Here is a 19,157-nt window from a genome sequence, read left to right on the forward strand (position 1 = left end):
GCGTTATTATCTGTCATGTACTTGTTTTTTTTTTTAAAGCAGCCCAGCCAGCTCAGAAGTTATTCTAAGGTAGACATGTCTTTTCTCAAAAGCTCGTTTGATCATTAAGATCACATTAGTATTCATGCATAACTCGTATATTCTTGGCAATCGGTGCGATTTGAAGTTAAAGTACTGTACATTCTGATTGTAAGGTGTTTTTTAACTACAGGTAAAAGAGGCCTCTGCTGCGCTTCAGACAGAGGCTCGGCATCAGTCGGACATCCACTCAAGACTGAGAGAAGAGAACCTGAGGCTCGGAGAAAAAGCTGACGCACAAGCCCGTCTCTGTCAGCGAGACCAGAATAAGCAAGCTGAACTCCAAGGCAAAGTGACGCAGATGACCTCAGCCCATTCCCAGCTAGCGCAGCGCTTGGCTGAGGAGGAAGCTTCCAAGATGGAGCTTCATAAGGTCTCGGCGGAGTTGCAAGCCAAGCTGGCCAGGGCTCAGGAAGAACGGGACACATTAAGGCAACAGCTGCAGCTGGAGAGAGAGGTGCATGAAAAAGAGCTGAGCAACCTGAAGGCCCTGATTGAGGATGGCAGGACAAAGAACAAGGAAATGCAGGAAATGATCCAGGTTTGCCGTCAGGAACGGGAAGAAATCCAGGCACATCTAAGTGACTTTAAGGTAGGTTCTAGCGAATAACCCACAATCCAAACACAGATAGTTTTCCTTGTGCTTGACATTGCGCGTGGAGTGTCATTAGCTTGTACTTTAGAATAATGTGCCCCAGTTACTAAACATCTGCCAGATTTCCAGCATGGGGAAATGCAAAACTCATAAAGCGTATTTTTCCTCATTGTCTGACACTCTGAGGGTGAGGGAATGGAATATAGCTGAGGTCTAAATGGTGCGCGTGGATCAAAATAACTACAAAAGCAATCTTCACTGGCTAAATGTACTGCAAAAAAGGTCAGTAAGGATAATTCATAATACCGCCTACAGAGAACATACTAACTCCATATTTCTAAAATCACAAATACTTCAACTTATTATAGTCATCCAATACTTCTCTACAAGAGAGGAGAAATATGATCTCAGGGAAGGACAAAATTTGAAACACTTCTATGCTAGGACTACGTTAAAAAGCCATAGCATTTCAGTATGTGGAATCAAACTATGGAATGGATTGAGTAAGGAAATCAAACAATGCACAACGATGAGCCAATTCAAGAAACAATACAAGCAGTTGATGTTTGCTAAATACAAGGATGAAGAGTCTTGAACCAGTCATGATGTGCTATATATATCACTATATTGACACTTACTATGGTACACATTATGTCATTGGATGCTCATATCACCTGGTACCTCTGTACGAGGTACATTATTAAAAAAAAAACAAAAAAAAAAACCTGAAACTGTATTATGGAAAGCAGGAAGTGATCAAATGTAACAGTTACTGATTGTAAAAGTACCAGATGGAGTGGTAGGATTTAATAAGCTTTGCTTCTTCCTACTCCTTTTGGACATGTGGAACTGTGAACTGATTATGTGATGCATTCAATTGTAATCCGATGCGTGTTCAAATAAAATAAAACCATTACCATTACCATATCACCGTGGTCATTCCGAGGCTCCAGGCGTGAAAATATTAAAAACAGGAGTCTCATCAAGGCAGCGCTTGTAGATAGGGAATTCCCGTTGACTTGAAGCCTTTTAGCGCTCAACCTTGACCCTCCTCTCTGCAATGATGAGCCCTCATGGGTTCATTGTTTTTAAGGTGCCTACTCTTCCCTGATATGGGTGAGGATAGCACTTTAAGTGTCCTCATTGGCATTAATATCTGGCATAGCTCAACGTAATGGTGTCATTTCAGTTCAGTGAGGACAAGGGCGTGTTCTAGAATGCATTAAGTTCTACCCCATGGGTGCCGCGCATGTCCCTAAGAAGCCCGCCTAATATTCATCGCTAGAAGCGTGTATTCTAGTTTAGCTCCAGTCAACTTCGAGACAAAGCTTAAAATAGCTGCTTTTCCTTGTACTTGTCCACTGCATCATCCTTCTCCCTCATAATCCTTCCCATTGTCACCTCCCTCCAGCTTTAATTTTGCATTTTTCCATCTGTTTCCTTCCTCTCGTTTTCAAGGGTTTTTTTGTATTTTGTTACCAAGTTCATACCAAGTTCTCCATCATTGTTAATGACACTCTAATTACTGACTCCTTCTCTTGTTCTCTCGTTCTCTCGTTCTCTCGTTCTCTCGTTCTCTCGTTCTCTCGTTCTCTCGTTCTCTCGTTCTCTCTCTCGTTCTCTTGTTCTCTCTCCTTCTCTTGTTCTCTCGTTCTCTCGTTCTCTCGTTCTCTCGTTCTCTCCCTCTCTTGTTCTCTCGTTCTCTCGTTCTCTCGTTCTCTCTCTCGTTCTCTTGTTCTCTCTCTCGTTCTCTTGTTCTCTTGTTCTCTCTCGTTCCCTCGTTCTCTCTCGTTCCCTCGTTCTCTTGTTCTCTCTCTCGTTCTCTTGTTCTCTCTCGTTCTCTCGTTCTCTTGTTCTCGTTCTCTTGTTCTCTCTTTCTCTCTCACGTTCTCTCTCGTTCGTTCTCTCTCGTTCTCTCTCTCTCGTTCTCTCTCTCGTTCTCTCTCTCTCATTCTCTCTCTCTCATTCTCTCTCGTTCTCTCTCTCTTGTTCTCTCTCTCTTGTTCTCTCTCTCTTGTTCTCTCTCTCTCGTTCTCTCTCTCTCGTTCTCTCTCTCTCGTTCTCTCTCTCTCGTTCTCTCTCTCGTTCTCTCTCTCTCGTTCTCTCTCTCTCGTTCTCTCTCTCGTTTTCTCTCTCTCTCGTTTTCTCTCCCTCTCTTGTTCTCTCCCTCTCTTGTTTTCTCCCTCTCTTGTTCTCTCCCTCTCTTGTTTTCTCCCTCTCTTGTTCTCTCCCTCTCTCTCGTTCTCGTTTTCTCTCGTTCTCGTTTTCTCTCGTTCTCGTTTTCTCTCGTTCTCGTTTTCTCTCGTTCTCGTTCTCGTTCTCTCTCTTGCTTTCACTCTCGTTTTCTCTCTCGTTCTCGTTTTCTGTCTTGTTGTCTCGTTGTCTCTCTCTCGTTCTCTCTCTCTCGTTCTCTCTCTATCTCTCTATCTCTCTATCTCTCTATCTCTCTATCTCTCTATCTCTCTATCTCTCTATCTCTCTATCTCTCTATCTCTATCTATCTATATAGTGCAATGACAGGATATACTGTACACACAAATGAAAGTGTTGGTCCCCCTTTTGATTCTTCATTTTCTGCATGTGTGTCGCACAGATTATGAAACAAATACAAATATTTACTAAACACAGATTTTGAAACTTTTATTTTTTTTTAAATTTAATTACATTTTATTTTTATTGTAACTTCCACGCCTTTGTGTGGAAAATGTGATTCATTGAGATCTGTCAGCCTGGAAAGAAGTTAGAAAGCTTTTAAATTTAAACGCTGATACATTACAAAAGATTTGGGCCTCCAACAAACCACAGTGAGAGCCATCACCCACAAATAGCCAAAACATTGTATGATGGTGAACCTTCCCAGGAGTGGCCAGCCAACCAAAATGACCCCAAGAATGCAGTGATCACTCATCCAATAGGTCACAAAAGACCCCACAACAACATCCAAAGAACATGCCTCAGTTAAGGTCAGCATTCAAGAAAGACACTGGGCCAAAAACAGCCTTCATGGCAGAGTTCCATGACGAAAACCACTGCTGAACAGAAAGAACATTAAGAAAATACTCTGTGGTCTGACGAGACCACAGGGTTCACATACTTTCACATACACGTTTTCATACTTTAAAATCTGCCAGATAAAACGAAATGATGAGAGTTCACTTGTAAGTCGGAATGAATCCCTAAGCATATCATGGTCATGAACACACCTGCTCTCCATTAGGCAGGTGCAACGTCTGACAAGAAGTTGTGCGAGGCGCTACGTGTCAAGTTGGACAGGATGAAAGATGAATGTGACAAGCTGGCTGCACAGCTGAGCACAAAAGAGGATGCGCATGCACTCCTCCACAAAAAGTACCAACGACTCAAACTGGAACTGGATGAAGTAAGTGTCGTCCCCTGTTTCACATTGAGGAATGCAAAAATAAAATAATATAGATCAATGGAAAAAAAAAAAACGATATGAGTGATTTTGACATAAAATGCAGCTTCTGGCTTGTAAAAAAGGAGAATCGCATCTCTGTCGTTGCTTTTGCTATTTTTATGGCTATAATCTTGGTGGAGCAGCCAGTGCACCCCTGGGCACTTGGTGCTATTGTTCAGAGTTGTGTGCCGTGCTTACACAAACGTTGCAGCACACTAAAATTAGGAGCGATAATTACAATAATACAGACACATTTGTGTGGCGTTTGCATGTTCTCCCTGTGTGTGGGTTTTCTCTGGGTACTCCGTTTTTTTCCCACATTCGACTCAAAATTGTCCATAGGTGTGAATGGTTGTTTGTCTATATGTGCCCTGTGATTGGCTGGTGACCATGCACAGAGAGAAAAGGCAAACTCCACACAGAGATGGCCGAGGGTGGAATTGAACTCGGGTCTCCTAGCTGTAAGGCCCTCGTGCTAATCACTGGTTTGCCATGCAGCGTAAAAACATCTTATTTTCTCTTATTATGTCTACTAAATTGGGTAATATGAGTATAAAGTTCACTATAGGGGTGTTACTTCATGTCTAGAGGGCTCTAAAATTAATTAATTAATTCATTTTCTACTGCTTATCCTCACAAGGGTCGCGGTGCTGGAGACTATCCCAGGCTACACCTTGGACTGATGGCCAGCCAATCACAGGGCACATATAGACAAACAACCATTCACACTCACATTCATACCTATGGACAATTTGGAGTCCCCAATTAACCTGGCATGTTTTTGGAATGTGGGAGGAAACCGGAGTACCCGGAGAAAACCCACGCATGCACAGGGAGAACATGCAAACTCCACACAGAGATGGCCCAGGGTGGAATTGAACCCTGGTCTCCTAGCTGTGAGGTCTGCGCGCTAAACACTCGACCGCCGTGCCGCCCTGGATGATGCATTACTTTAGTTAAATAAACTCAATGTATGCATTCTATGTGGGTCAGTCGCCTGAAAGCGGTACCAAAAAAAGGTGACATAGCGAGCAAAATATAAAGTTATTTTCCAACATCTTGCATATTAAAAACGCTGAAGGCTGACAAAAGCCGGCATCTTCAACGATAGTTGACAGCTGACCATTTTCATGATGAAATCACCGACCTTTGGGTCATCTCTGGCAAACTGTTTGTACTTTTTCGAAAACCGCAATGATAAGAACAAGCCCCGGGCCGTGGACGTGCCATTCACACCATGGATGGCATGTTTGCTTACCAGTGAGCACACGGGAAGTTCGGACAGGCTGTTTGCAGAACATCCCAGAAAAGGAGCCTTTTGTTTGCACACGCTAATTCCCCTCCACGACTGTACGGGTAATCTCACCTCATTGGAGTTTTTTTTTTTTTTTTAAGCGGTTATCAAATGTATTTTTTCATCTGATTTATCAGTATGACTTTATAGCTCCTTCATATCGGCACTCCTAATTTTATTTAGTCGGTTCCACTGCACCCAATTACTTTGACAGTTATTTGTTCAATTAGCATAATAAATGCAAACCGTGTTTTCTAGCGCTGCAACAGATGGGCTAACACACATTTAATAACATACCAGCGATGGATTCAGAGCAAGGTCATGTCATCATGCGTCATGTTTAAAAGGTTACGTTTGTGCCAAATCGGCACTATTTTTAAAAGGCCTACGGCATAAAATCTTAGGTGTTTTACAACAGCAGATGGGGTCTTCACTTTCCTTTCTGACAGGCCCCATAAGTAGGAGGGTCTCTTTAGGGCATCCATGTATTGACTCTAAATCGGGTGAATGGAGGAGGAAAAAAAGGGCGTTATTCATGTAATGTGGGTAGTTTATCATGTAGAGACAGAATAATGACCCGCAGTCCCCCGGCAACACTGATCGGTTAGTTCCTGGTTCTCTGACATATTGATTGACTGTGTCCTGGAAGAGACCCTGAAACTATTGACAGAGCAGCGCAGAGCCGAGGAAGATAGTTAACTAGGTCTGTTTGTGTGGGAGGAAAGCAAATGAATGACACTGATGCCTAAGGTTGTATGTGTATTTATCTGTAGTGTGTTTTTTTGTTTCTTTTCCAGGAAAACAGACAAAAATACGACTTAAGGTGGTATCTAGAAATTTAACCACAATCTGTTCTGATGAAATATCATGGTTTTATTGAGTGTGCACTGACATTAATTGTATATCGCATCCTGTGAAATAATTTGGAGTGGAACTCATTATTGATGTGCTATTTGCAAAATACACAACTCAATTTCTGCTACACAGACAATGTTGACTCAACTTTTGAAATCCAATAATAGTTGTTACTTTTTGTGTCGGCATCATGCACATTAATTATTGTGGAAAGTGCCTTGAACACTTTCAGTTTTGCACACAAGCAAGAAGCTAGGCCATAGATATGGGGCCAAATTACTCCATGTGAGTAATTTATCCTCACGAGAGTCGCGGGGGTGCTGGAGCCTATCCCAGCTGTCTTCGGGCGAGAGGCAGGGGTACACCCTGGACTGGTCGCCAGCCAATCACAGGGCACTTATGGACAAACAACCATTCACACTCACATTCATACCTATGGACAATTTGGAGTCGCTAATTAACCTAGCATGTTTTTGGAATGTGGGAGGAAACCGGAGTACCCGGAGAAAAACCCACGCATGCACGGGGAGAACATGCAAACTCCGCGTACAGATGGCCGAGCGTGGAATTGAACTCGGGTCTCCTAGCTGTGAGGTCTGCGCGCTAACCACTCGACCACCGTGCAGCCCTAATTTGAATTTAACGTATTGATATCTAAAAGTCTAATCATCATAATGGTCACTGATGAGAATGTTTTGTGAGTGCAAGGTTTCATTTGCCTCTATTTTTCATAAACATAATATATTGTAGATATAATATGAAGGCTGTCAAAAATAACACTAACAGTAGAAACTAATTTATTTAATAAATTCCAGATTTTTGTGTGTAAATAACACATGCCCACCAGAGCAAGCACACCTCTCTGTTGTGATTAATCATGATTAATTAATTTGAAACTGTGATTAATCTGATTAAAATTTAAAAAATCATTGTGACAGCCCTGGTTTATTGTATGATATTGCAAAGCACTGCAAAAAAAGTGCAACTCCACTTTAAATTTTGATGATATTGGCAAGGTTTTTGGCAGCAGAATAGCGTATTTTGTTGTAATTAGTTACAGTGTCAAAATGTTTCCGTCACCGAACAAGTGTGAAAAGGGTCAATGGGTCATAATATTAAAGGCTTAAAGTAATAAAGAGATCATACTGGAGATGGCTAACGTCATGTTCCTCCTCTTCAGACTTTGCAGGCTTTGGCCAAGCAATGCACTGCCTTTTACTTCAACTGCTTCATGACTTGATCAAGAGTCAATTCAGATAATTGACACAATTATTAATAATTAATTAATAATTAATTCAATGACTAATCGATGGTTATTCCCATCCCTAATTGATGTTCTGTCTCCTAGGAAGCTATATAAAGAAAGGGACAATATCCTCAACTGTGTCATTGCTCTCCCATCCTTCGCAGGTGAGGATGAATGAAGGGAGACGTGTCTCGGTTTCAGAGCTTGTAAAGCTGGAAGAGAAGGTGGCACAGATGGAGGCAGAACACGAGGAGGCTCTGTCCTCCATTGGTGATGAACTAGATGTCGCACTTCATGGAATCGCCAGCAACGGTGAAGACAACTTCCAGGTATATTATGTAGTGCTGTCAAAAGATATTTTCATTTCAATTCATTACGTTATTGTGGCAAATCTAGAGATAAAAAGCTATATACCAAAAGTATTAACATACTTGAATAGATGCTGTCCTATCCTTTTACATTTGGTTGTATTCCCTGCCTGCAACCTTTAGTTTTGAACACACTTGCTTCTTTTGGGGATCTTGAGCTTCTACTTTAGCTTTTTTCGAACGGAGTGCTGAAGCAAACAGACCAAAGACACCCATCAACACACATGATAGACAGAATATATCACCATAAGCAGACATTTGAGTAGGAACCTTGGATTCAACAATGCTTCTGTGCACATCACTCACACCAACAGTACTTTCAGCTCCCAGTCGAGTTTGCTTCAATTTTTAATATATATTTTTTTTCCCCTGCCACAGTGCAGCATTCCCTTTGATCGCATTTGTATCCTGGCTCACAGTCACTCTCCCTGCCAAGTGCTTGTGGACCCCTTCAGAAGGGGACCTGTGTGCACCGCCGTGCTCTATGTGTGCTTTGACGCTGTGTGGCAGCCACTCACTCGATACATCTCTGTGGCTTGGACCTGGTTGGAAGTAGCACCTTGAAAAACTGCCTGGTGCCCATGCAGAGATAAGGCCGTGTCAAGACCTCCTATGGACTGGGTCTAAAAGAAAAAACAAAAAAAAACATGTAGTTTGTTGGTAAATGTGGAGGCAGCACAGTGGAGCTCCCCAAAGAGTCTGATGCTCTTTTTTTATAACTATTCTGACCTGAACGCATCAAGAGTAGTGTAATTCCAACAATTCCATATACGCATTCCTATCTCCAAACAAACACGTCTCTCGCGTCCGCTGTCACCGGGCAGACCACAAGATTTTCAGACGTGGGTGCTAGCTCTTAACTTTGGCGCTGTCAATGCACAGAAATGCATGAAATCATTTATATTTCTTTCAATAAAATACAGTGAATATGACATATTCCAGACATGGTCCATGGACTAATTAATTTGCAAAATTAGATTAATGATTAATCACCATTAATGTGATTAATGATCAATCAAATTAATATGATTAATGATTAATCACAATTACTATGATTAATGATTAATCACAATTAATGGTGAATGATTAATCACAATTGATGGTGATTTATTAATCGCAATTAATGGTGATTGATTCATCCCAATTAATGTCAATTAATGATTAATCACAATTAATGTTGATTAACCCCAAATCATGGTTGGTGCAATTAATGATTAATCACAATTGATGGTGATTAACGATTAATCACAATTGATGGTGATTAACAATTAATCACACTTGATGGTGATTAACAATTAATCACACTTGATGGTGATTCACGCTTAATCACAATTAATGGGGATTAATCAATCATTTGACAGCCTCTCTTAAAATACTTGAAGATTCTTGAGGTATTGGTATTTGAAGTTCCAGTTGAGCTGTTGGCCTGCATACATGTTTAATCTCCTTATGAGTCATGCAACAAATGAATCACGGAATGCGACTCGCAGCCTTGGCTGTTATTTCTCAAATCATACGTCTCGGCTGGTACATTTCAGCATTTGCATAGCATTAGGTTTGCTCTTAACTGAGTGACATTTAGGTTTGTGATGGCACACAATACTGTCAGTGATTGTCTTGAAAATGAGCACGTCTGCAGCTCTTATGGAGGGTCATTTGTATTGCTAATGGTGGCAGCATCGTTTGGGAATGCGTACATTTAAGCTTGTGTGACATCTCACTGTGCCTCATATAAATCATACTTGACAAAAGCTTATATATTTTCTGCACTATATTTATTGATTGCATTTTTTTTACATTGTAAAATGCGTACACAAAACAACAATAACAAATAACATTTTTTGCACTTCACAATTGCATTTTTTTCCAATAGGCAACCAAGAAAGATGGATTCGTAAAAGATCCCTCTCTTTGGCTAGCGGAGACAAAGGTAAGATTATTGCAACATGCAATGTTGGGCTGCCAACCTTCGAAGGGATTTTTCGAGCAAATGAAATTATATAACACAAGATTAAGAGTGTGACACTGTTAGTAGGAACATGGTGTGCCTCCACAGCATGGGAAATTAATGATCCATTTTTTTTTTTGTGTTGGTCCCACACCAACATTTACTTAGATGAAACCTCTCAGGAAAATGATTTATAGCGGAGAAAACGCATTCCACCATTTTGGGCCTTGTGGAGCGTAGAGTAATATGACCTTTCGGTTAGCCTGATTATGGTTTTGTATTTTCCACACACATATGTCGTTATGGCCCACATCTACAACGTAGAAATCACATGCGATTTCCTGCTCAGACTTGTGTGACCAGGAGTGGACAATACTTGCTGACATTAAACAGGGTTCCTACACATGTATGGAATTAGATTTTATTTATTTCCAGGTCTGGCAAGGTATGGAAAGTCAAGTATGGAACAATATTCACGTTTACCACTGTCCCTTTTATATTTCATATGCTGACGTAATAGCATGTATTTTCAAAATAATTAAAACATCCATCATTAATTAACATGATACTAGGCCTGCAACTCATGATTATTTTCTTAGTCGATTAATATGAAGCTTGTTTTGATTAATCACGTAAAACAGACACAATCACTATAGGAACCCTGCATAAAAAAATGCTCAATTATATTTACTTTTTTTGGCTAAATGGTTCATTTGCACTTATTATTGGAGGTAGATATTTTTCAACACCGTGACATGTCATCAGTTCTACTTTCAGACTCCAAAAACAGCACATTCTCTTAACTGTATTATTTAAATTAGTTTTTTTCCTAATGTATGTGTTGTCTTTTGTCTTGTATCTGTGCTTTCCACCTCACCGCTTTCTAAACCAAATGAGTCAATTTAATAGCATCAATCGCTTACGAAATGACTTGCACGTATCGCTCACTGGGTGATGCATAACTGTTGTTAAAAAGTGTTTACGCAGTTCAGCATTTATTACTATTCGAGACAATCGAAATATACTGTAATTAAACATGATTTAATCACAAGATAGCTGTTTTATTGTTATTATTTATTCTATCTGTCAAATTCGTCTCCTTGGGCCTACCACCATGCCTTGTTGCATGCAATTTCACCTGACTTCTGTGCGCGTTTGTCAATTTTACCTAACCAGTCCAAGCTACGGCGGCTGCATGAGGAGGTTCAAGAGCGAGGCACAAGAGAACAGCACCTTCGGAGGCAGAGCCAACACACCAGGGATGAGTTGAAAGCACTGAGGCACACCCGTGACGCAGACAGAGATGCGCTCCTGCAGCGTCTGGAACAACAAGAGAAGCTGCTGCACTCAATCAGCACTGAAAAGAAAGGTAAACATTATTGTAGTGGGCTTTATTCCCATGAGCTGCTACCACAGAGAAGAAAGATACATAGCCGTCAACAGGATTTCTATCTATCTGTGTTTTGATGTCTAATCCGGTACTTTTCAATACTAATTTCAGTATCATATATATCAGCAAGCATCATACATGTCTTACTTTGTTGTGTGGAGGCCTGATATTAAAACAGAGAACAATAGTCGTCAACAGTAAGTATGAGAAAAGCTGACCCATTTACTTCTCTATGCATCAGGGTTATAGATTTATCCATAATGTAGCAAGGCTCAATGGGCTCAGTTAAGCGTTTAAACCTGGAATTACTCACCACCGACAGGTGCTGACTTTTTTTTTTTTTTTTTTTTTCTTCTGTCCTGTGGGAGTATCTCACGCTTCTCATGCAAATGTTTTGGACATCATTGGTTGATTTCAGTGTACTGTGGTCTTGCAAAAATCCCCATGCCATGTTTTTGTCATGTTGCTTCAAACGCGCCACCACAGGAAACTTGTGCATGACAAGATTTGCACTAAGCTGCAATGTATATTTTTACTGGTACTGGCGGTTGAGTGGTTAGTGCGCAGACCTCACAGCTAGGAGACCAGCGTTCAATTCCACCCTCGGCCATCTCTGTGTGGAGTTTGCATGTTCTCCACGTGCATGTGTGGGTTTTCTCCGGGTACTCCGGGTTCCTCCCACATTCCAAAAACATGCTAGGTTAATTGGCCATAGGTATGAATGTGAGTGTGAATGGTTGTTTGTCTATATGTGCCCTGTGATTGGCTGGTGTACCCCGCCTTTCGCCCAAAGACAGCTGGGATAGGCTCCAGCACCCCCTGCGACCCTCGTGAGGAAAAGCGGTCGGAAATGAATGAATGAATGAATATCAGGATACCCCAATGACAACCTACACAGACAGTAATTTATAATGTTTAGAAATGAGGGCAAACCAATAGTGTGACAAAAAAGGTCTATACAAATCTGTGGCGGTCCAAATTTATTTGTGGCGGGCAATCACAAACATTTCTGTTACTAGATCCTGTTCATATGTTTAATATGAAACGCTACCAAACGGTTTAGGTCTAGTGTGTGCAAGAGAAAGTGCAACTTTACTGAATGTAATTCATTTCTTATGAGCAGCAGCTGGCGGGCAAATCGTTCTTAATATTAATGTTGCAAGCAACCGTAAATTTTGCTCCATTTTTAGCTTCTGCTTCAACTTTGTGATCATTTAAAACCCTGTCAGCGTCTCAGCCTGTGTTCACTGTCTGTTCTTACGTGAACGCTTTTCTCCCATCACCTCTGCAGCAGTTCTAATCAGCCTATCACAATCTTCAATTCCCTCTGCTGTCCCTTCACCGCTCCTGTTAAAAAGATCCAGTAATGATGTGATGGCGTGATAATTAAGATTGAAGATTCATTTTACAAGAAGGTCAGCTCATTTTTCTAGGTTTAACAACACCGGTATCTCTGGCACCCATCAGTCATTAATACAAAAGTAGTAAATGTCTTTGATAGAAAGTTGAACTGCCGATGCGGTATTGTTGCCGTCCTCTGAATTCTGCTCATGTTCGTGTTGAACATCAATCACATTAAAAAATGAGCAATGTTTATATCAAATCCACTTCATTTCTCACCCCTGACTTATCATTCATTTATGAATTATTGCTGTATTTTGTCTTTATATGTCATATTTTGACCTCATTAATTATTGCACAGTAACATCAGCATACACTGTAGAGACCCACAGCTTTGTTTTGGAATGTCATAACAAGTTTGTTTAAAAACGTATCTGGGCTTGGAGATGTGGAGGTGCATATACATACTTTATTGGACTTTAGTACACCATTTGATAAAAGCAAACACACGTTATAGTTTACCAGAGTATGCCAATTTTTCAAAAGACGTGCCTCTCAGTACTAAATTGTTTACAATTCCTAACGACGCAAACATCACGCAGAAATGATTGGAGTTCCTGATTCCCTACCAGCACTTGGTCGTGTGACCAACCACAGGGAAGTGGGCATGCCTGGTGGCGGCCGGGGGTGGAATAAATTAAAACAGACAGTTTGCGCGACAAGCACGACATCTGAAGAAATACAGTTGAATAGGTGCAGATTCTGGAAGAAGTGGAAAGCTTTCTGTGCTGGTTATTGTGTGTAGTAGCTGCTCTATAGGAGTCAAAGGCCTGGAATTTTTTTTAAAAGTCGTAATATTATGAAAAACTAAAGATTAACTTGCTGAAAATTAGGTTGGGTAAAAGTATACAGTTAAAATATAATGAAAATAGAGACATAATACTACAAGAAAAACGTTGAAATATTTGTAAAAAAAAATAAATACATTTGTAAAAATAAAAAATGGCAAAATCACACAAAGCAGAGATTCAGGTTGTTTTTTTTTTTGAATATAAAAACATATTTGCATTTCCACATGGTTTGCTTTAGAAAATTTCTCCTCACATTCTTTAGAATTTGCTTATGCGGCCCCCGGTTTAAAAAGTTTGGACCCTGCTGGTTTAAGTATTTGCAATGCTCATGAGCATCTAAATGCATCAAGTGTTTTCTATTTATTCGCCAGATGAAAGGTTTTGCACATCAGTAGGTACTTAAGGCTCAGTGAAGATGTGTTTGATGCCAGTTCCTGTTCTGCAGGCGCTTAGTCTATCAGTGTTGTAACAACAAACAACTTGGTACAGCAAATATAATTGCCGGAACAAATTTTCTCTCAGATTGTTTGTGATGATATTGATGGAAAATATATTTGAACATTTCCTTTCTTTTTTATTAATGCTTTAATCTCTTGCCGGCAGCTAATTGAAACAGCAAATCAAGGTTAATTCAGCACAGCATCATCCGAATCAAACTCGTGTGAAAATATTGTGTCATTGTGAAACACAATCAGTTGCTGAATAAACATCTACAGTAATTAGGCAAACAATCAGTCCACGGAATTGAAAACAATTTTGGTGCTGCAATCAAAAGCAAACAGAAACAAGGCTTTGCCTGCATGGGTATCAAGAAGCCACTTGTCGCAAATTGTTTGATCCACATAATAATAATTTGCAGTCTGTACATTATTTTCACTGAGTAAGCTTGTCACTCTTGTAACGTAGCATTATTCCATGTTATCCTATGTGATTGAACAGCATTTATTCTCAACCACACAGAGATGCCGAAGCGTAGAATCAAACAGTCTTCCCGATCTCCTTACTGTGTGACATGCTAACCACTCGCCCACTGTGCGGCCCCCAGAACTACTACGAATTCTTTAAATATTGTGCCGCTTATGCGTCAATGAGGAAACGGTAGCGCTTTCTTTGGTAGGAACTAACCACAAGCGGTGTGTTCACTCACAACAAGTTTGTCATTAAACTCATCACTCAGCGACTTAACACGAAAAATGTACATATATACTATATATTATGTATATTGATATACATATAAGACAGCATTCCATACATTTTTTGTGGTGCTTGTCCACTGGACACGTGTGGAAAATCTGTTTTTCGTCAAAATTTAGTGGATGCGGCGTTACTGTAAATTTTGGACAAGCTTTCTGCCACCCACCCATATTGAATCCGCAACCCACCATTTGAGAATCACTGTTCTAAGTATCACACATTCATGCTAATTGTTTTTATTTTTCTTCAGAACTGTTGGAGGGGAGCCGCAAGAAAGATGAACAAATGCGGCGCTTACAGGTATGGCAGCCATTTTTCCTTACTTATAGTTTGTTTTAGTTCGGCGTAGCAGCAGGGACTTGTAGTCATTTGCGATGCAGTGCTGCACACATGAGTGCACAGCCCTGAGCCTGACACACATCTTGCAGCCATGCCTGGACAAGTAGTTAATTACAGCAGACATGAGGCCTTGGTGTTTGAGAGCCACCAGCGGCCCCTGTCTCTTTCCCACAGCGCCACAGCATCCACCGAACTCACCTTCATTGGAGCCCAGTCACCTCCCAGCCACCTTACTTGGCCTTTTGCTCATCATAACACACATACACATTCACTTGCACAAGTGTGTGTGTGTGTGTGCGCACATTGGATACATCTGTTACCGCTCGATGGCACCTGGTGAAACGCGTGCAGTTATTCAGCTGTCCCGTACCCAGTCGAGCTTTTAATTATGAAGGATGAGAATAGAGAGATGTGGGAAGGAAAGGCTCGCCGAGGGAGGCAGAAGCTGCAATAAAGGAAGCCTTGTTACAAAATGCCAATGCGTATGCATCAGTGGGGGGAGAGGAGGCCCGGTTTAGGGAGAAGCAGGTGTATGTTTGAGTGGTGGATAAGAGGCATAGCATCACTTATGCATCATTACAGAGAGGAGCTGGATGAGGAGCGAGAGAAATTTGTCTTTGTGTGTGTGTGAGATAAGAAGCCAGTTGTCTGCTACCATCACTTCTTACCTCTTTTGTTACCCATTTAGTTTGTGTTCATCACACACACACACACAATCGCTCTACTTTTGCTATTAGAATAAATTACCTGGACTTTGTGTCTCTCATACACAGCTGTGTTTTCCGCCTCCTCTTGTTAGTTTGCCTAATGCACTTGTGTGTTTTTCCACTTTTCATGTAAATTAATCATCTACCGTCTATTGTGTCTTCACAGGATCGTGTTTTGGACCTTGAGCTGGTAAGTAGAGAGATGTTTGATATCAGCTTTTCACCAATTTCCGATATAAAGTAATCCCTCATTTATTGCGGTTACCATAATTTGCAGTATTTTTTCTCACGCTTGAAACCCTGCGGCTAAAGTATATTATTCATTCATTCATTTTCTACCGCTTTTCCTCACGAGGGTCGCGGGAGCCTATCCCAGCTGTCCTGGGGCGAGAAGCAAACAAACAACCATTCACACTCACATTCATACCTATGGATAATTTGGAGTGGCTAATTAACCTAGCATGTTTTTGGAATGTGGGAGGAAACCGGAGTACCCGGAGAAAACCCACGCATGCACGGGGAGAACATGCAAACTCCACACAGAGATGCCCGAGGGTGGAATTGAACTCTGGTCTCCTAGCTGTGAGGTCTGCGCGCTAACCACTCGTTCGCCATGCAGCCCTTAAAGTATATTATATTCATAATTATTTTAAAATATGGTGAATATGGCTAGAGACATGAAGTGAAACCCCTATAGTCACTGTTACACATATTGCCCAATATAGTAGACATAAAATAACATAACATAATAAATATAATATAATATAATATAGACTCACCCTCTTGTTTTTGTTGTTGTTGTTTTTTTTCCAATGGCTATTATCTCATCAATGTCATATAGTGTAATGGCCCTCAAGGGCATTATTATTGTCTTAATGTTATTGTGTTCATTTGTTACTGTAAATATGTTCTGGTGAAAGTGGGGACAGGAAGTTGAGTTTTAGCTTGCCGTGGGTTACACCTTAACAGGAGCCCGTTTAAGTGTTTGTGAGATATGCATGTTATGAGATAATCAAGTCCGTCGTCCCAATCATTACCATAACATTACTGACACCTTCTGATCAGTATAGAATACGACGTGTATTTGAATGCGTCTTCTGAATGACTATATATTTATATTTTAGTTCATTTAACCATTTAGATGCTTGAAAATTCTTAATTTAGTCAAATAAAACCCGGGTAAAATGTGTTTAAAAATACATAGTTTGACTAATAGGCCGTATTCAACCACGAAATAAAATTATTTCTTAATATATTTTTGAAAAAACTGCGATAGAGATGGATTACTGTACTGATATCCACTAATACTGATAATGGCAGCTCACTTTATGTGTAAACATTATTCTTCTCAATGAGCAGCAGGTCCGGTCCATGTTTTCTTTTAATCTTAATTGTGCATGTTACAATGCACACACTTGTGTATTTCTTACTACTTCTTGTTGCAAGAAAAAAAAAAAAAAACACCCATGAGTAACATTAACATTAATATGGCGGGCTGGTGTTGAATAAGGTTTAAAAACACAAGAAAATGTCATCATGGCCAGTTATGCAAATGAGACAATGACTTCTCTCGCTCAAAATAAGGTTGAAAACAATTTAGGTTTAAGTATAAAACATGTTTTTGTTAGTTTTATGTGTTATGGGAATAATGGCGGTAAAAAAAAGCATCAGCCTAATTTAAGATGTCCATCTCTGACAGTTATGCAGCTGGCTTGCCCCCGCAGTCTTCACTTAGTGAACCACTGACAGATAGAAAATACTGCCGACCACCGTCAAGTTAAATCATTTCTGCAACAGTAGGATGCATCGACCCACTTTTACTCTGCCCGGGCGGGTGTCGTCGTCCAGCGAGTCTTGTATGCCAGCATGTCATTCACTGTAGCAATCAGCGTGACACCATGTAACAACCACATTTTGTCATGCCAAGTCGCCCCGTCTGACTGGGGTTGCGGGGGTGCCTTTAGAATAGAATTGGCCACTTAAAAGATTTCCTAATCAAATAATCCTGAATTAGTAGGAGGTTATTATGCCACTGACCAGTGAAGTAGATATTCTGTCCCTATCGGATTTCATGTAGAAATAATGGTACGTATACTGTGCAGGAATGTTATTGGGAAGTTTCTTCCATCATTTGCCGAAATGCAGGAACAGCGTCAGATCATCCGGAGCTGTTATGATCCACAGAGATCTGATGCAGCCGTGCAGCCGTCGTGTGTAATCATCGCTTCAGATGACCGCTGGACTGGAAATGATGCCTCATTTCACTTCCACTTTTCCTCTTTGCTGCATTTACTTTTTTTTTGCTGTATAGTTGGAAGTGCTGAGCAACTAAACAATATTTGGGAATTTGAATTGTTTCTTCACGGTTTTAATTTTAAAATGTGAATATCTTTACCTGATATAATTGACCGTTCTTTTTTTTACCAGAGCACAAAAGCAGCAATGGAATATTGGAAATCCATGACACAGAAACAATATCTGATGGACAATTTCAAGGACTTAGAGGTAGGTTATATATATTTATTCAATATTTCAAGAAAACAGTCTCTTCAATTTGGAATATAACATTAAATCTTCTGTCATCAGGAGTCCCAACGCCAGAAGGAGGTGGTTGAGCAGTGCTACACCAAACACAGAGAAATTGTCTGGGACCTGCAGCACCAGCTTGATGAATCCAACCGCAAAATCCAGGAGTACAGAGTATGACACACACAACACATACAGCATATATATATATATATATATATATATATATATATATATATATATATATATATATATATATATATATATATGCAATTAGAGTAATTTCAGGGAGTCACACTATGTATTAACGTCGTGTTGCAGTGGTTATGTTGTCAAATCGCACTGACAATGATGAAGTTAATACTACAAACATGATGACATAAATACGTATATATATATATATATATGTATGTACATGTATGTATGTATATGTGTATGTATGCGTATGTAAATACACGTATGTATGTATGCGTACGTACATACACGTATGTATGTATGCGTACGTACATACACGTATGTATGTATGCGTACGTATGCGTACATGCATGTACGTATGTATGCGTACATGCATGTACGTGTGTATGTATGTATGTATGTATGTATGCATGTATGTATACGTGCATGTATGTATGTATGTATGTATGCATGTATGTATACGTGCATGTATGTATGTACGTATGTATACGTACATGTATGTATATGTACGTATGTATACGTACATGTATGTATATGTACGTATGTATACGTACATGTATGTATACGTACGTATGTATGTATATATATATATATATATATATATGTATATATATATACATATATATATATATATATATATGTATATATATATATATATATATATATATATATATGTATATATATATACATATATATATATATATATATATATGTATATATATATATATATATATATATATATATATATATATATATGTATATATATATATATATATATATATATATATATATATATGTATATATATATATAT

The 19,157-nt window shown here is 39.7% G+C and overlaps 1 protein-coding gene across 1 annotated transcript in view; it reads left to right on the forward strand.

Annotated features, from left to right (window-relative positions):
* Window positions 1-19,157, forward strand: part of cep128 (centrosomal protein 128) — a 36,284-nt gene that overhangs the window by 14,007 nt on the left and 3,120 nt on the right. Inside the window, exons 14-22 of the mRNA XM_058088114.2 lie at window positions 212-670; window positions 3,891-4,052; window positions 7,651-7,815; window positions 9,728-9,784; window positions 10,979-11,171; window positions 14,829-14,878; window positions 15,791-15,814; window positions 18,052-18,129; window positions 18,211-18,324. Coding sequence (XP_057944097.2) covers window positions 212-670; window positions 3,891-4,052; window positions 7,651-7,815; window positions 9,728-9,784; window positions 10,979-11,171; window positions 14,829-14,878; window positions 15,791-15,814; window positions 18,052-18,129; window positions 18,211-18,324 — 1,302 coding nt within the window. The remainder of the gene's footprint in view (window positions 1-211; window positions 671-3,890; window positions 4,053-7,650; window positions 7,816-9,727; window positions 9,785-10,978; window positions 11,172-14,828; window positions 14,879-15,790; window positions 15,815-18,051; window positions 18,130-18,210; window positions 18,325-19,157) is intronic.

Source organism: Doryrhamphus excisus, linkage group LG11, assembly GCF_037039965.1.
Source record: "Doryrhamphus excisus strain RoL-2023G ecotype Guam linkage group LG11, RoL_Dexc_Guam_v1.1, whole genome shotgun sequence".
In the NCBI taxonomy this organism is placed as follows: domain Eukaryota; kingdom Metazoa; phylum Chordata; class Actinopteri; order Syngnathiformes; family Syngnathidae; genus Doryrhamphus; species Doryrhamphus excisus.